This window comes from Canis lupus, chromosome 4 (assembly GCF_048164855.1).
Source record: "Canis lupus baileyi chromosome 4, mCanLup2.hap1, whole genome shotgun sequence".
NCBI classification, from domain to species: domain Eukaryota; kingdom Metazoa; phylum Chordata; class Mammalia; order Carnivora; family Canidae; genus Canis; species Canis lupus.
This window is the reverse complement of record NC_132841.1, coordinates 5306960-5325430: the sequence shown is the minus strand read 5'-3', so window position 1 is coordinate 5325430 and position 18471 is coordinate 5306960. Positions and strand designations below refer to the sequence as shown.

The 18471-nt window shown below is 44.2% G+C and overlaps 1 protein-coding gene across 6 annotated transcripts in view; it reads right to left on the bottom strand.

The window, feature by feature from the left end:
* Positions 1-18471, bottom strand: part of GNG4 (G protein subunit gamma 4) — an 80625-nt gene that overhangs the window by 19674 nt on the left and 42480 nt on the right. For 2 of the 6 annotated variants that reach the window (XM_072822972.1, XM_072822973.1), the window contains exons 2-4: positions 18137-18250; positions 16028-16233; positions 13187-13295 (exon numbers count right to left, since the gene is read on the bottom strand). In XM_072822972.1, the coding sequence (XP_072679073.1) occupies positions 13187-13285 (99 nt within the window). In that variant the 5' untranslated portion in view covers positions 13286-13295; positions 16028-16233; positions 18137-18250. Of the gene's footprint in view, positions 1-13186; positions 13296-16027; positions 16275-18136; positions 18251-18471 lie in introns of all 6 variants that reach the window. The other 4 variants (XM_072822967.1, XM_072822968.1, XM_072822971.1 and 1 more) reach the window with 3 other exon arrangements.

Below are 18471 nucleotides of genomic sequence, written 5' to 3'. Positions count from 1 at the left end.
ATGATGTGGAGCATCTTTTCATATGCTTCTTTGCCATCTGTATATCTTCTTCGGTGAGATGTCTGTTCAGATTCTTGGTCTATTTTTTAATGGGGTGGTTTGTTTTCTCACTGTTGAGTTTTAAGAGTTCTTTGTATATTTTGGATACTAATCCTTTAACAGATATGTGTTTTGCAAAGGTTTTCTCCCAGCCCATGGCTTGTCTTTTCATCCACTTAATGGTGTCTTTGACGGAGAAGTTCTTCATTTTAATGAAGTCCAGGCAATCAATTTTTCTTTTGTGGATTGTGCTTTTGGTGTTAGAACTAAAAACGAATTGCCAGATCCAAGGCCCCCTAGATTTTCTCTTGTGTTATTCTCTAGATGTTTTCTAGTTTTGCTTTTCACATGATTGATTTAGATCTCATTTTTGTGAAAGGTGTAAGGTCTGTGTCTATATTTATTGTTTTGCGTGTGGTCATCTAGTTGTTCCAGCAGCATTTGTTGAAGAGACTAGCTTGTCTTCACTGTATTGCCTTTGCTTTTTTGTCAAAGGTCAGTCAACTATACTTATGTGGGTCTATTTCTGACCTCTCTATATTCCATTTTTTTCTTTATTCCTCTTCTCCACATAAATGTCAGAATCTGTTTGTCAGTATCAATAAGCTAACTTGCTGGGATTTTTATTAGTATTGTCTTTAATCTATAGATCAAGCTGGGAAAACCTGACAAAATCTAACAATTCTGAGTCCTCCTATCAATGAACATGTAATATCTTTATTTATTTAGATTTTTTATCTCTTTCATAAAGTTTTGTAGTTTTTCTCATTTAGATCCTGACATATTATAACCAGTGGTTACAAATGACTGATCTGAGAAAGTGAAAGTGAGTGAATTAAACCCGAGGCAAATAGTTGGAGACCTGAAATCAATTGCGTCAAAGTTGATTGGTAGAAAAGTTGTGAGCAATGTGGCTCACAATACAGGGAAGAGAGTGGGTCCCATTACCATTAGAGTGGAGCCTGTGACAGTTGCAAGTTAATACACAGCATAGTAGCTCTGGAGAAATTTGGGCCAGGAAAGTGGACTATTCAGTTGAAGCAGCTTAGTCTCAACACCTGTCTCAAGTGATCTTAATATAATACAATCTTACAAACCAAAGCCCATTGGTAATCTGAGCTTGAGAAGATGGTTTTCTTTCCAAGGCAGAATGGTATGATCAAACTAATATTAAGCTTCTGTTAAACACTGGAATGCCCAAAGTACCAATCTAAAAAGAAAATATGCAACAATGACTAGAATAACCCCAAAGGTTGGGAGTAGAGAAAAGAACACCACAGTGGGCTGGGCTAACTTCTTCATCAGATTATGCTGGCTTATATTCAACCCATGTTAGAGTCTACCTTTTGGAATAAAAGGTAGTATTGAAGGAAATAGACTCTCAGGTCATTCCTGTGGAAGAAGCCACCCTCTGCCTCACTGGTGACACTGACTCTTCAAGACACCTAATATTCTTTTGCTCCTATTGTTGATGTTTATACATTCCATGAACTGACATAGATGGGCAGAGATCTCTTTAACTATTTGGCACCTGATGGAGTAAAAATGTCTGATGCTCAAATCTGAAGATTATAAAGAGTAAAAATTGAGAAGACTAACCCTATCACATTAACAGATAAAGAATCCAGCAGAATTCCAAGACTGAATTGATTTAGTAACCTGGTAAAGACTTTGGAATCCAGATGCCTAAGGCAGATGACTTTTGGAGTGATTGCTCAGAGAGACTCTCTGTGGTGAGTAAAATGCTTGGCTCTCACTAGTACTCTAAAAGATGGGAAAGAGAGACTGGGCAAAATGGCACTATTAGTAAGAAAGGGGATCCTCATAGTGTTGAAGATCTAGAGGTGAGTGGGGCTTTGACAATGCTTATGAAGAATGCATCAAGCCTAACTTTATGCAGACATTAGAGGGCACATCAGTATTCATTCTTGATGGAGATGAACTCCTCTGGCACAGCAGACTCAACTGTACTAAAGCTTGTTGGCTCTGATGGTTATACGGTGATTGAAGGTGGATTGGAAACAAACTTTTCATTGAAAAAATTTCTTTAAAAATTTTTAATTATGGTAAAATACCCATAACAAAAAATTTACCACCTTCACCATTTTTAAGTGTATAGTTCAGCATTAAGTATATTCACATTGTTGTACAATCAACCTCCAGAACTTTTTCATCTTGATAAACAGAAACTCTGTACCATTAAACAACTCCCCACTGCCTTTCCCCCCAGCCCCTGACAACCACCACTCCCCTTCCTGTTCCTATGAATTTGACTCTTCTAGGGACCTCATATAAGTGGAATCATATAGTATTTGTTCTTTTGTGACTAGATTAATTCACTTAACATAATGCCCTCAAGGTTCATCCATGTTGTGACCTATGTCAGAATGTCCTTCCTTTTTAAGGCTGAGTAATATTCTGTTGTATGGATATACCAGTTTTGTTCTTTTTTTCATCTTTTTAAAATTTAATTTTTTATTTAAATTCAATTTTCCAATGTCTAGCATAACACCCAGTGCTCATCCCATCAAGGGCCCTCCTTAGTACCACAGTTTGTTTATCCATTCATCTGCCAATGCACACAGGTAGAAGCAACCTGTTGGCTTCTCCAAATAATGCTATGAGCTGGATGGACAAATCAATTTCAGTTTTTTGGGATATATACTCAGAAGTAGAGTTGCTGGATCATACAGTATTTTTAATTTTTTGAGGAACTGATATACTATAGTTTTCTATAATGACTGTATCACTTTACATTCCCGACACCAGTACACAAAATTTCCAATTTCTTTACATCTTCATTGACACTTGTTATTTTCTGTTTTGTTTTGTTCTGACAGCAGCTATCTTGATGGATGGTAGGGAATGAAAAAGGTTTTTAACACCAAATGCTGATATTCTATTCCCCTCTCTCCTTTGGTAGAGCTTGTTGCTCCTGCCTGGACCCTTAGAATGCAAGAAGGAGCCCTAAAGAAACAGTTGGATGAACTCCACCAAAAGCTTATATGGAGGAGAATATAAAGCTGGTGGAAAAAGGCTTCAGTAAGTTAGAGAAATAAATCAAGAATATCCAGAGGTTTGGGGTACCAGTAGCAGTGACCAGTGCAGCCAAAATGGATACTGAAGCCAAGTGGACCACAGCTACTGCCTCACCAAACATGGGGCCCTGATAATCTGATAAGTACTTCACTAGGCCTGTGCAAGCTGTTCAGAAGGCTCACCCGCAGGTCCAGCTCCACCATGATTCTGAGCTTTTGGCTGAAGGATCCTTACCCAGAATATCTGTGGGGCAGATAACACTGAAGTGGCCCTAGCAACTCAATACAAAGTTAGAGACCTCCCAAGGCAAGACTCTGGACATCCACCGAAAAGCAGGGTCTCTGTTTCATAGCCCTGATTAGAAAAGGTGCTCCTGCAGGTGTTGCTTATTTGTGATGTATGAGCCAGTGTATGCAGCTGCGGGTTCCTGTGCCCCTTCAGTGGGAACAGGGCCATGATGCATGGACTGTCTCACACGACTCTGTTTCTGATATTGATTTGGGCTCTGCAATGAAACAGATGATGACTGGGATGTTTTAAATAGATCAGGTCCATCCATCCTTCAGTGTGACCAGTGGTTGTTATGACCCAAGTAGTGTGTGGGTTGCAAGGGCTAGACACTCACCCCTGGTTGGAAGAAATTGCCAACCCAGTGAGAATTTCCCCTGGAAATGTCTTCAGTCTTCATGTACACTATCATGTGTATAATACAAATTCTGGACATCTGTATCTCCTTTACTGAAATCCAATTGTATACAATGAAATAATTTTGCTAAAGAAGCCCACATTTTGTATTATATTTAATTTTCTGCGTAACTGAGAATATCATTTCTAGCCCATAAATGACCACTTGGCTAATTAGAGAATCCTCTGCAGAATTTTAGAATTTTCATGTAATCTTAGGCTGGCCTCTTCTGAACTGCAGTGCAATGTTGTCCAGACTGATACTTCTGCCCTGTGTAGGTAGGGCACTTTGGTTTAATGATAAGACTTGAGGTTCTGGGTTGGTATCCCTACCTCATCACAGAATTGTAGGCCTAGGTTTTCTTATCTGTGAACTGGGGAATGAACAACACCAATATCTTAGGGCTAAGGTGAGGATTCAAGCACTTAACTCATATTGTTAGATGTACTTATCCTAAATGGTCCTTTCTTCTGCCTGTATACTTCAGAGGCTTTTTGTTTACTTTGGAGATTAAGGAACTTCAGCAGGTGTATTTGTCTCGGGGTTTATTATTTTCTATGATACTCCTTCCTGGAACATGATGAGCTGTTTGGATCTGCAGATTCAAGTCTTCCTTTATTTAATGAAAACTTTTTATATTCTCCCCCTTAAGAGTATTTTCTATTCCATTCGTCCTCCCTGCCTGGAACATCAGCATCCAAATGTTGGAATGTTGCTGCCAGTCTTTATTTCTATCACCCTCTAACTGCTTTGATCTGACTGTTCATCTTTTCTTTTGCATTATGTATGAGTTTCTGAAGCCTGTGCCTCACGTCATTAATTTGGTTTTCTACAGCATGTGTTACATTCTTTGCTTCTTCTAATGCTGTTCCCCATCCCCCCTAAATTTCTTTCCTTAGTTTTCCACCTCCTTTTCCAACTCATTATTTTATCTCCTCTTTGAGCTAGTGTTTCATAGATTCTATGTTTTCTTTACATTTCTTGAGACTATAAAGCAGTTACCTAAAGTTTTCTTTGGTGTTCTGGAAGAAGACTTTTTCCTAAATGAATACTTTATTGCTCTTCTATATGCTATAGTCTGGTTCTTGATTTTTTTGGCAGGATGTTTACAAAGGTCCATAAAATTTGTACGGAACCACAAAAGACTCTGAATAGCCAAAGCAATCTTGAGAAAGAAGAACAAAACTGGAAGTATCACAATCTTAGATTTCAAGACATACTACAAAGCTGTAGCAGTCAAAACAGTATGGTGTTGGCACAAAAGCAGACACAGAGATCAATGGGACAGAATAGAGAGCCCCAAAATAAACCTACACTTATGTCATTAACTAATCTATGACAAAGGAGGCAAGAATACACAATGGAGAAAAGACAGTCTTTTCAACAAACAGTACTGGGAAAACTGGACAGCTACATGGAAGAGAATGAAACTGGACTTTCTTACACCATACGCAAAATAAACTCAAAATGGATTAAAGGCCTAACTGTAAGAAGACCCAAAACCATTAAATTCCTAGAAGAAAACATAGGCAGTAATTTCCTTGGCATCAGCATAGAAACATTGTCCTAGATGTCTCCTGAGGCAAGGGAAACAAAAAACAAAAATAAACTGTTGGGATGACACTAAAATAAAGCCTTGTAATCAATAAAACTAAAAGGCAACCTATGGAGTAGAAGAAGATATTTGGAAATGATAAGGGGTTAGTATCCAAATATATAAAGAACTTACGCAACTCAACACCAAAAACCCCCAAACACTCCAATTAAAAAAAAGATAGAGAGGGCCAACCCTGGTGGCTCAGCGGTTTAGCGCTGCCTTTAGCCCAGGGTGTGATCCTAGAGTCCTGGGATCGAGTCCCACATCAGGCTCCCTGCATGGAGCCTGCTTCTCCCTCTGCCTGTGTCTCTGCCTCTCTCTCTCTTTCTTTCGATGTGTGTCTCATGAATAAATTTAAAAATCTTTTTTAAAAAAAGGGCAGAGAACCTACATAGACAATTTTCCCAAAGAAGCATCCAGATAGCCAACAGACATGTGAAAAGATGCTCAACATCACTCATCATTTGCATCTAGGGAAATGCAAATCAAAACTACAATGAGACATCACCTCACACCTGTGAGAATGGCTAGAATTAGAAAGACAAGAAACAAGTGTTGGTGAGGATGTGAAGAAAAAGGAACCCTCGTGCACTGTTGGTAGGGATGCAAACTGGTATAGCCACTGTGGAAAACAGTATGGAGGTTCCTCAAAAAATTAAAAGTTCAATTACCATATGATCCAGTAATTCTACTACTGAGTATTTACCCAAAGAAAACAAAAACATTAATTTGGAAAGATGCATTTTTTTTTTTTACAGATTTATTTATTTATTTGAGAGAGAGAGGGAGAAAGAAAGCAGGGGGAGGGGCTGTGAGAGAGAGAGAGAGGGGAAGAAAGACTCCCAAGCAGACTCATGCTGAGTGCAGAGCCTGACATGGGGCTTGATCTCACGACCCTGAGATCATGAACTGAACCCAAATCAAGAGTCAGATGCTCAACTGATTGAGCCACTCAGATGCCCCTGCTGCAATGCTTTTTAAAAATATTGCAAAATTGGAAATAAGGGAAATGTCCAAGGATAGAAGACTAGTTAAATAAATTGTACATAAGGTGATGGGGTAAAGAAGTAGTAAAATGACATTTCAGGAGAGTATTTACTGACCTGGATATGTCATCATAATATACTATTTGGTGGTATAAGCCAGGTTGCAAAATATAATCACTCCAATTTTATAAGAAGAAAAATAAGCAAATAGCTAGATGGAAAAAACATGAAAATGTAGTGGTTATAAATTCTTTAAATTTTCTTCCTCATATTTTTATTTTCCAAAATTCTCTAAAGTAAATGAGTACCATTTTTATGAACAGAGAAATAGCTTTATTTATTTATTTATTTATTTATTTATTTATTTGTTTATTTATTTATTTAAGATTTTTAAAACTTATTTATTCATGAAAGACACAAAGAGAAAGAGACATAGGCGGAGGGAGAAGTAGGCTCCATGCAGGAAGCCCGATGTGAGACTCGATTCTGGGACTCCGGGATCATGCCCTGGGCCAAAGGCAGAGGCTCAACTGCTGAGACACTCAGGGATCCCTAAAATAGGAATTAAAGCCCTCAGAATAGGAGACCTATTTTCTCAGTATCACCTGAAGCCTCTGGATGTTCTCTCTCTCTCTCTCTGAGGAGCCTTACACACACTAGATGCTTAGAGATATATCCAACTTACTCTCATATCTTTATGGTTTGAAAAAAATTCTAAATAGAGTAAGCAGAGTGTATGTAAAATATATCTGCTATGCTTGCAAACTCAATTCTTGTGTTTTTGCATTGCCTATACAATATTTTTATCATGTATTAACTTTTTTGTTATTATTAATTTATTAAAAGATTTTATTTATTTGAGGATGGAGGAGGAACAGAGCGAGAGGGACAAGCAGACTCTGTGCTGAGTGCAGAGCCCAACATAGGGCTCGACCCCATGGCCATGAGATCATGACCTGAGACAAAATTAAAATTGGACACTCAACCGACTGAGCCACCCAGGAGCCCATGATCATGGATTCTCTTTTCTCTTAAACACCAAATTACAAAACCTCAATGTCCAAGAGTAATTGGGAATAATGTCTTTTTTTTTTCCTAAGGCAATTCTATTTCCCTTTTCAAATTGTTTTCTCTCAAATTTTAACTGTTATGGAGAAGACTGTGAACGATTGTCATTACTTGTCATGATATAATCTTTTTTTTTCTGTCAATAACTTCCCAGACTAGTCTCTTCTGCGGCTGTCTTTTAGGCTTTAGCTTTTAGAGCTTTCATCAACTAACATTATTCTTTCTGCTCTCATTTTTTAGCAGTCTATGGGACGCAAGTTGATATAAAACATGTTGATCTGTCAGCAATCAGCATATCAAGGCTGTGTTGACAAAATTAGTCTCAGCTGAATGGCAGCCCTATTAGGGATTGTTAGCACATCCACAGCTGTTTAAGTCATCTGCTACAGGCCTTAGAGCAAATAGAAAGAGAATGGGCATTGTCGGCTGGCAACTCTGTCAGCTGTTTCCTGGTCCCAGCTGAGTTAGGTTTGCTTAAGGGTGTGGTCCACCTCCAGAGCCTACCAAGTCACCAGCCCAATGTCAGCAACTTCTTTTCCTGCAGGGCAGGAGAATCAAAGCACCCTCAGCGGTGCCCAGTGGCAGGAGAATCAAAGCGCCCTCAGCAGCTTCCATGAGCCTTCTGGGAGCCTGGGACCTGGTCTGCTTAGGATCTCTGTACCTTCCCCACGGGACCACAACTTCTCCACAGTAGCTCTCTCTCCTGGGCTGGACAAGCTGGCTCCAGAGACCATTTTCTCCACTTAAACCTCTTATGCTTGGTTCAGCTCATATCTGCCATAACTGTTTGACAAATTTTCCCTGTTTGATGATCAACATCACTTATTATAATTCTCAGTAGAATTTTATATTGCTTAAGCCTCTGAGGGTGAGAAAAAGAATAAGGCTCTGGGTATTCTTCTCCTGCGGACCAAAATTATTTCCATGATAGTCATCTGTATGTGCTATTTTATATTTTAGGATCCTGAGTATCATTTTCCAGGCTTTTTGCTTTTAGGGAGGCCATACGGGTTTTTTTTTTTTTTTAAGATTTTATTTATTTATTCATGAGAGAGACAGAGAGAGGCAGAGACACAGGCAGAGGGAGAAGTAGGCTCCATACAGGGAGCCCCATGCAGGACTTGATCCCAGGACCCCGCCCGGGATCATGACCTGAGCCAAAGGCAGACTCTCAACCCCTGAGCTACCCAGGCATCCCAGCCATATGGGTTTTATGTTGAATCTTTTTTGTTCTTATGATATGTGGCAAATATTTACTTTTTTCTTTTTTTCTTTTCTTTTTTTTTTTTAGCAGCTGATACTGGTTCCCAAAGAGAGAGCCCATCTTTGTTAGGAAATGGCCGGAGGAGCTCCTAGATCAGACAGAGAATAATCCCACGGTTGCTGGGAAGCAGGTGTGAGTTGGAGGAGGTACTCAACAAACAGTAAATGCAGGTAATGAGGGTGCTGAGGCGGTGGGAAGAGGGCTCGGAACCCAAGTGCGTGTGGGCCTGAGGTCTGGCCATGGGCTGTGTATAAAGCCCCAGCCCATGTTCCCCGAGAAGTCTGGGATGAAGCAGACATTGGCCCTGGTGCTTTTGTGCAGATAATATTTTGGGGGGACAAACAGGACTTTAAGACGACAGTGGATATTTTGGCTACATTTTCCCTCCATAAACTGCCCAGACTTCTCTGAGTTCAGTTCTATGCTTTTTCTTACCTTTGCAACGCAAACAACCACCTAATGCGGTTACTTTTTTCCTCTTCTCTCTCCCTTAACAGACATCCTGTTTACTATCATGAACTGGAAGCGTCATCCTTCCCTTCCCTCCTTCTACAGTAGATTCACTTCCAAACCTTGCCAGCCATGGTCCTTTCTGGTTGCGTTCCCAACACCTGTCCTAGCCCGTGCTGTCCCCCAGGCCCCCCACGGCTGTGCTTCCACCCGGGAGCAGCTTCCGTGGGACTCGTAATTGCAATTATTTCCTCCACAGAGCCTCCTGATATTCCCCCTGCAGTGTACTCCTCCCTCTGTCCAGGGCCCAGCAAGAGGCATGGGGCACTCATCCCACCCCTCCACCCCTCCCCTACTCCGCAGTAGCCTGTCCTTTCTTCTAACACGTGCACCTGGCATTCCCACCACTTTTTCTATGAATTCAGTGAATTCTATGAACTGCTCCTTGACTCCTTGCATGTGGCTTCCTTCTGTCACTTACCATCCAGGCTCCTCTTTTCCCTCCTCCTCTCCTGCAGTGAACTCCCACCCATTCTAGAAAGACCACTTCTTCTCCCTGGTGACTGTCTTCCTCTTTCCTTCCTCCTCAAGGCCTTATTAAGGTCAATTTGTTTTTTGGGTTTTTTTTATAAATTTATTTTTTTATTGGTGTTCAATTTGCCAACATATAGAATAACACCCAGTGCTCATCCCGTCAAGTGCCCACCTCAGTGCCCGTCACCCATTCACACCCACCACCCACCCACCTCCCCTTCCACCCCCCCTAGTTTGGAGCATCCTTGATGGCTTCTCTTTCTCTCCAGATCTGTGTTTTAGTGTCTAGCTAATTGATACCGCACTTCATTTTGCCAAGAATTGCATCAAGTAGATTTTTTTCCCCAAAGCCCTGCTGTGCCCTGAAGCAAGAGGTGTCTAGGCTTACAACCACATGGAAGCTTTACCCATTAGGATGGCTATTATAAAAAGTAAGTATTGGCGAGGATGTGGAGAATATTGAAACTTTATGCATTGCTGGGGGATATGTAAAATGGCATGGCCCCTATGGAAACCAGTGTGGTGGTTCCTCAAAAGCTGAGCTAGAATTACTGCATGATCCAGCAATCCCACTTCTGGGTATGTACCCAAGAGAACTGAGATCAGGAACTCTAAGTACTTGCACACCCATATTTCAGAGCAAGACTGTTCACAGTAGCCAAAAGGCGGAGGTATCTCAAGATGATGCACACTGTCAACAGGTGAATCGATAAATAAGATGCGGTACATGCAATGGAATATTCTTCAACCATAAAAAGGCAGGAAGTTCTGACACATGCTACAACATGGACAAACCTTGAGGATGTACGCCATGTGAAATAAGCCACACACACATTCTCTTATATGCATAAGGTTCCCAGAATAGTCAAATCCATAGCAACAGAAAGTAGACTAGAGGTTGTGAGTGGCTGGGGAAGGGGGGAATGAGGGGTAGAGTTTCTGTCAGAGATCATGAAAAGTTCTGGAGAAGGATGGTGGTGACGATTGCATGATACTGTGAATGACCTTCATGCTGCTATATACTTAAAAATGGTTAAAATGGCAAATTGCATGTTATGTGCATCTTATTACTTTTTTAAAAAAATACATGTTCAAGGTTTTGTGAGTGACAGAAAAAAACTCACATGTGATGGTGCAGCTACAGCAGAGATATGTCCCTCGGGGCCACTTCTTTCCATAGGAAGCCCTGGATCATCTTTTCAATAACAAAACTCTGCCCACTCTGAACCAACCTGATGTGGCTGTCAGTAGCCTCCTCCCTGCAATTGTGACAGTCTGAAGATTACTGCAGGAAGCACTCTCCTGGGATTCCATCACCTGGTCACCGTAGGAACAGGATGACCTACCCTTCTGAATACCATCTAACAAACCTGACTTTGAGTTGGCTTATGACTTCTCCTTGTTCTTTTAGAGACTGTGCATGGGTCTTCAGGGACTCTTGAAGAGCCCTTCATTGTGGGGACATCTGGTGACTATCAGGGCTGAGGGGTGGTGGTGACTGTCACAGATGAGAATCTATAATTACAGAATTTAATGTCCTTGCCAAAGTTAGACTCCTGGGCATGGCAGCTGTCCCACTGCCAAAACCGGTGCCCACTTTTTTCCTAGTCTCTGGACATGGAGCTTGATAGTTGGGCTCTAACTTCTTTCTCCCTGGTGTCTCCCACACGGACTTTTTTGAGTTCTGCACCTGTTTTTTTGGTGTGTCTGCCTCTCTGATCCCATCTCTGCACTCTCCTCCTCCCTACACCTGTTTCTGCAGCTTTGGCTGCCTGCTGGCCTCTGACAACTTCATCTCTTGCTAGCAGGTCAGTTCTCTCATGTCCCCGGCTCCACACTTCATCATCTGGATGCTCCGTACCTATGTACCTGGCACCCTCAAGCTGTCCAAAGTGGCTTTTGCAGCACAACCTGCAGCTCTTCTGTCAAGTCCAGTTGCTGGAAATGAGCCCTGCTTAGCTTGCACTGGCCCCCTCTTCCCCTCCCATATCACTTCAGAACTAACTACCAGCTCCTACCTCCACAAGGCCTCTGAGCAATATAAGGGGGCAGCCCTGTGTGTTTGTATCCCAGCACCACCGCTAGGGCAGAGCAGGTTTGCAGGCATCTTTATCAAAAGGGCAAGTCTCTAGGGGCACCTGGGTGGCTCAGTCAGTTGAGCAACTAACTCTTGGTTTTGGCTCAGGTCATGATCTCAGGATCTTAGGCCTGAGCCCTGCATTGGGCTCTGCGCTCAGTGTGGATCTGCTGGAGATGATCTCCCCCTCTCTCTCCCTCTGCTCCTTCCCTGCTCACTCTCTCTCTCTCTTTCACTTAAAAAATAAAATAAAATCTTAAAAAAAAAGAGTCTCCCCACCATCCTCATCCTCTCAGCAAATGCTTGTCCTGTGTATCTCATTCTTAGATTCATTTCTGTACTATTGGGGCTCTCCCTCCTTTAGAATTGTTTGGTTCCTTGCTCTTTCCTCTCACCTAGAGATCAAGGAGTGATGTCTAATATATAGCTGGTATCAATACAGGCAAGATGGAGATCCTGAGTATAAGTGGCATACTCATGCCAATGTGTATCACACTGCATCCCCTCCTTGCTTCATATATCATTATGTCACTGTGCATGCTTACTGTCACCTTGGATAGCTAGAAACTCCAAAGCCTCAGGGGAGGGAATGACTGTCCTGACAGAGGCAGGAGCTGGTACTCTCTGGCCATAACTTCTGCATGAAGGCAGGTCTCAGCGATGGGAAGCCCGTGAAGGCCTGTTTGCTCTGCCAGCAGGAGGCTTTAGGAGGCACCCACTGCCCCCATGCAATCTGTCTTTTTTGAATCCCAGATGCTTGGGTGAGACCCCTGGTGTTGTGTGCCCAAGGCCCATTGGCCTTGAGACTCCTGCTGTTAGGCTCCTGATGGGGTTCCAACTCTATCACAGCTGATGAGCCTAAATGGCATTTCAGGGCCACATGTTTTGCCTGGCCCCCTGCCTGCTCGTAAGTGGCATCTGGAGACTAGGTGATTTCATCTTGCCTCAGCCTTCCCAGCATGAAGAGATCTACACTCATCAGTGAAAGAACATGGTGGGAAATGACTGGCACCTTTCTTCACTTTTCCCATAGGAACATTTGACAAACACAGTGCACGGTTCAATGCTCCACTCCCAACAGCATCCCTGTCAAAATACCCAACATTGCCTAACCTCGACGTCACTGGATTGGGCAGAAAAACTATGATTGATCTCGCTGTTAAACCCTCTTGCTTATTGGCATGACAACAGAGCTAAATAGAGCTGGGATGAATATGAGTCTATTTTTGGCAACTCCTTACGGAATTCATGCACACTGTGTATTTTGCATCATTTGAATCCTTGAGCACACTTGGAATTTGGATGCAAACCCTCATTTGTAAATGTTACAGCTGCCAAGGTTGGCTGGCAGCTCTGCTGGGTGACGTGTTAACTCTCAGAAGGAAACAGGAGGAGTGTTGTGAGCTGGGTTTTGGTCAGAGGGTAAGGCTGACTCGTGCATGCTTACCTTCACCCTGTCCATACAGGCTTCCATCTTCAGCTGCTCTACAGCCTTCCTGGCTTGGGAGATGCTAGTGGTGCTGTTGTTGGACATGACTTCTTTCATTCTGCTGCCCCTGAAACAAGCAAAGGTGAAGAACTGGAAGTGCTGCTTCCAAGGTGAGGAGGACTCTGGCTTACCTTGATCCCCTCTCATGCCCCCTACAGCTTCTCTGTCTGAACCAGGGAGCATTTGTATGTGAGCCCTCCTGGGACCAGAGAAAGAAATGTTTCACTAGAGTGAGGGAAGCGTGACCTCAGATTTACATTTAGCAAGACTTTCTCAGCTGTAGGTAGAGGGAGTGGAAGACACCTGATGGCCCCAGTGGTACTTTGCTACCCCTGTGACCATAGGTAACACCTTGACTTCTGTGTAGTACTTTTTTTAAAGATTTTATTTATTTATTCATGAGAGACACAGAGAGAGGCAGAGACATAGGCAGAGGGAGAAGCAGGCTCCTTACAGGGAGCCCGATGGGGCACTCAATCCCCAAACCAGGATCATGCCCAGAGCCAAAGGCAGACACTCAACTGCTGAGCCACCCAGGTGTCCCTTCTGTGTAGTACTTTGTTAGGAACAAATAATTTTCCTACACGTTTGTTCATTCACTCTTCTAGGAGCCTCTAGTTGCAAAACATATTAAGTTCTGTTTTGTAAGTAAGGAAAGTACAAAACTCAGAGAAATTAAGACAATAGCTAAAGATCTTACAGCCAAACTGCAGATCTAGAACCCAGACTCAAAGCTTTGAAGCCCAGCGAAGGAGGGTTCTTTCCATAGTTTCAAATGGCCCCCCAACAACCTACTGCTGTAAGTACTGTGTTTCCCTTGAAAATAATTGCTTTATTATTAATTTTAACTTGCTCTAATTCCAAAAATCTTAGACTCTAGGCTGAGAGTTTGTTTTTAAACAATAACACACACACACACACACACACACACACACCCCTATCCCAAGCATTGATATATTTTTTCTAGAAGAAGCAAGAAATTCTCCCTGATGTGACATGGAATCATGCCACATGACTAAGAAAAGAACAGTGTAATGCTAACTGTTCCACAAGCAACCATAGATTTCCACATAGATGCCGTAGGTTTCAGTTGCCCCCGTCTAATGACAAACTATTTGGAAGGGGCCCAATCATTCAGTCTGAGAGCCGAAAATGGGTCACACAGGGGGCAGTAGCTTCCAAAGGCACACAGGGAAACATGAGGAGGCTAAGCCGTATGTTGGTGCACAGGCCACGTCTGTGGGGTTTTCACATATGTGCAAACTCTGTGGTCCAGGCGAGACATGGTGGCGGCTTCACATGCCCACATGCAACTTTTTGAAATCTCTTATTATTAGATACAGAAAAGCTGCCTAAATCAGAGTCTAGTAGGTGTGTGTTCCTGTCTTGGTTGGGAACTTCTACTCAATGACAAAAGGAGAATCATGAATAGTTGGCGCTTGGAAACCCTGGGGTCTCCTACACCCCACCATGGAGAGTCGTGCGTGCATTTCTGCATGTGTATTCAGGTATATATACGTCCCTGTGTGTGTCCTCTTGCCTGAGGTGCCTGCCCTGTGCCCAACCATGTGTGCGTGGCTGTGCCTCTATGGATGTGAATGTTTATGTACACCCGTATGCCTGTGTGTCCATGCAAAAGGAAGGAGGAGACAGTCTAGTTCCCAACCCTCTGCGGCCTGATGGAAGTCAAAGAGGAGCCAAAAATCACTGCCCTCAGATCCTGAGCTTCCCTTCCCATTCCAGAACTCATCCTTCTCTTTCCTCATCATTGGCTTTGGGCTTTTAGGAGTTGGGGAGGTCGCTGAAAGGGGGGCACAGGGATGGCTGAGGAGAAGGCAGCTGAAGGCAGGGTCACCAGGAGTGAAGAAGGAAGACTGGGGGAGGAAGATGGGGGGGGGGCGGCTCTGCACTGTAGGGTGGGGGTGGCTGTGAGGGTGTATAAGTGGGAGGAGGCATGCCTTTCAGGAAATGTTACCAGCAGAGCCAGAGCCTCATCAAACCTGGAGCAGCCCTTTCCCTCCCTCCAGCCCCTGGATTAAGAGCACCCTGATCCCACCCAACTATTTTCTCTTTCTTCCCCTGTTTATAAAGAGGTGCACATTTTCAACATACTCCACTCTTCAACGCAGGGAGAGAACTCTGGCTGATTGCTTAATATTTGGAAAAGATCCCCCTTTGCCAGGTCTGGCTTCTTGTGTCCCAAAGACAGAATAAGCTGGTAGGGTGGGGACTCCTACATCTGAGATGCAGGGACTCTTAGCCCTGCCACATCCTCTCTGGAAGCCCCTCCGCCTCCTTGGTCATATCTCCTGGGTCCCCTCCAGACCATGTCTGTCCACATCTGCAGTAGCACCTCTGATCACAAACTTCCGAGCCTTCCTCGCTCACTCCCTTACTCCCTCTCAGCCTCAAAGTACCATGTCCCCAGTGCCACACAGTGCCATGGTCAGCCTTGTGGACAATCCAACTCATGGCCACTCACTTTCTCTCAAGACTTGTGTCTTTCCTGCCATATCAGTACAACACTGTCCCTGCTCCACTCACATAAAAGGGCTGCAAGGTGATGCTGAAGAAACCACCCATGTACTGGCACTGGTGCCATTACATACAGTCAGCCTTTGCAGGTCCTCAGAGCTGCCTGCTATCCCACCCCTTTCCCCGGTCACCCCTCATTTTCTTTCTTTGTCAAGGTTCAAGAGGAGAAGTCTTGTCTTTGGCTGCCTTGATTGAATAAGTCTTGCCATATTGGCCACTGGGGACTGAGCAGGGCAACCCACCCAAGCCCCAAGCTGGATGTACCTTGGACAGTCCACCTCTGATCCTCGAGCCTGGGAGAACACCTTCTTCACAGTTTAGGCCACATCTGTCAGGTCCTCCGGCACTTTGGCTAGAAGAATCTCCTCATCCAAGGCTGATACTTCACGTTTGGTGGGCCTGTCCTCCTCAGGCTCTGCCCTATCACTCACCCCTCTTCCTCCTGTAATGTTGGTATCTCTGGGTACCATCTCCTCAGCATATAAAAATATATTTATGTCTTTTTCATCACCTTTAAATAGATAACAATAAAACAAAAAACCCTCATTCCTCCTAATCTCTGCTCTTACTCAAGAAAGAAGGGATAACTACAGATGTCCATGAAAGGACCCCTTACATAGCACATCATGGAAATGCCAAAAATAAGGAGAGAGCACTCTTCATGGGACACAGGATGACAAGCCTGCTCCATTCCACTTCCTCTGTCTGTTCTGCTGCTCCTCAGCCCTGTCAGACCTCCTCTTACAGGAGTCATCAGTGACCCCGTAATGGTTTCATATCTGTATGTTCATGTGCTGTCTCCATCCAAGTGGCTGGTAAGGTTTCGCACAGCACAGGTACCCAGGACCTGAATTGTGACCCCCACCCCAGACCTGGACATCTGTAGTTCACAACCTCCTGAGGTGATTCTGGCACAGGCCACAGGTGGAGAACCATGGCTGGCTGTCAATCACTTCTACTCTATTGTTCCTTTGTGTTCACCAAATTACCTTGAGAGCTATTCCTTGCATTTTCAGGACTCTCTAAATCAGCCCTTTAAAAAATTTAATCAGTGTGTGAATCCCTGGGGATCTTGATAAACATAGGTTTTGATGGAATGGGTTAGGGTGTGGTCCAAGAGTGTGCATTTCTACTCAGTTCCCAAGTACTGCTGGTCCATGAGCCACACATTGAGTAGCCAGGCTCCGAATCACTGAATGGTACACTGGAAGGGAACTTAGAGGTCCAGGTCCGATCCTCTTACTTTTTACATGAGGAAACATATTCAGGGAGTAAGTAATTTGATTTTGTTGAGCTCCTTCGTGGAAGTGGAAGGAAGCATTTTCCTAGTGTGGCTCCCAGCCTGTCGCCCCTCTTGGGCCTAGTAAGGTGTTTGGGGCAAGAATAGGGTATCCCCCTTTCACCTGGTCTATCCTGCTCTCCCAAGACAGACTTCATCCCTCAAGTGATCTTGAACTTTACCTAACTTGGGACTGAGATGGCAGGGGAGGAGGCAAGACAATGCAGGGAGACTAACTGGCACTTTTGCCAACTGGAGCTAACAGCAACCGATGACCTGCAGGAAGGTTCATGAGGCCCTCCCCCCAACTTGGCCAGGTAGCTCTTAGGTTCCACCTGAATAACATCTCTGCCCTTTTGAGGTTATCCAGACACTGTACTTGCACATGAACCAATGGATGTCTCTCCACATGCATAAGTGTGGATGTACACTCCAACTTGACCCATTCAGAAAAATGGCAGCAGAGACAAAGTAGAGATGGAATGAATGGAATGAAGCTAACCATGCACACTGACTCACGCCTCTCAGTTTTTTTTTTTTTTTTCCCTGCCTCTCCGCTTTTGAGAAGATGAGACAGAAGGGAAAATGAGCCAGCTACTCCAAGCAGGGGCTCTGTCACTGCCCAGGTCAGACAGTCCTTTCTTCTTGGGCACATGGGAACCCACTCACCCACAGACAGGTTTCACAGGGAAAGTCTTACAGGCTGTGCCCTGTGCATAACTCATAGTGGGGTGGGGAGCATGGGCAGTGCGAGGTGTACACAGCTTGGTTTCCCAGTGCAGATCCAGCAGCACATGGAGATGGCTCAGTTCTCCTCTCCCATGTCCCCAACAGGGAGCACATCCACTCACATGGGGGATGATGTGAGGTGGCGGGCAACTTGTAATACAGACTTCATAAGGGCTTAGGTCTGCTGTGGAACATGGAGAGGGTGACAGGATGGGAACAGCTGCTAGAAGAAAGAGTGTGAGGACCTGGTCACACATCAAGGACCCTGACAGCCCAGCCTCCCCACAGGCCCACACATGTACCGCTGGCAGACACTTGGTCTCCAGAGAGAACCCACTCTTGGAAAGAACACATCACTTCCTCACCTGCTGAGAGGCGGCACAGTGACAGGCTTGGGCAGGGGACAAGTTGGTGGCAGTAGGAGCAGCTGACGGTCGTCAGACGAGAGACTGATTCGAGGATCCTCCTTTGAGGCTCACCTGAAAGCACAACCATAGTTGGGTTGGCAGGTGTGGCAGAAGCCACCTGTGCCCCAGGCCCACCCAGCTCTCAGTGGCCTCACCACCTCAGCAGCTGTCTCGGCGAGCCCATGGACTCTCGTATCAGGCCACATGGGAGATGGGGAGCCACAGGCAGAAAAAGGAGCCCTGATCTGACACAGGAACATCTGGAGGCCATAGGCTGCCCTTCCTGGCCTGAA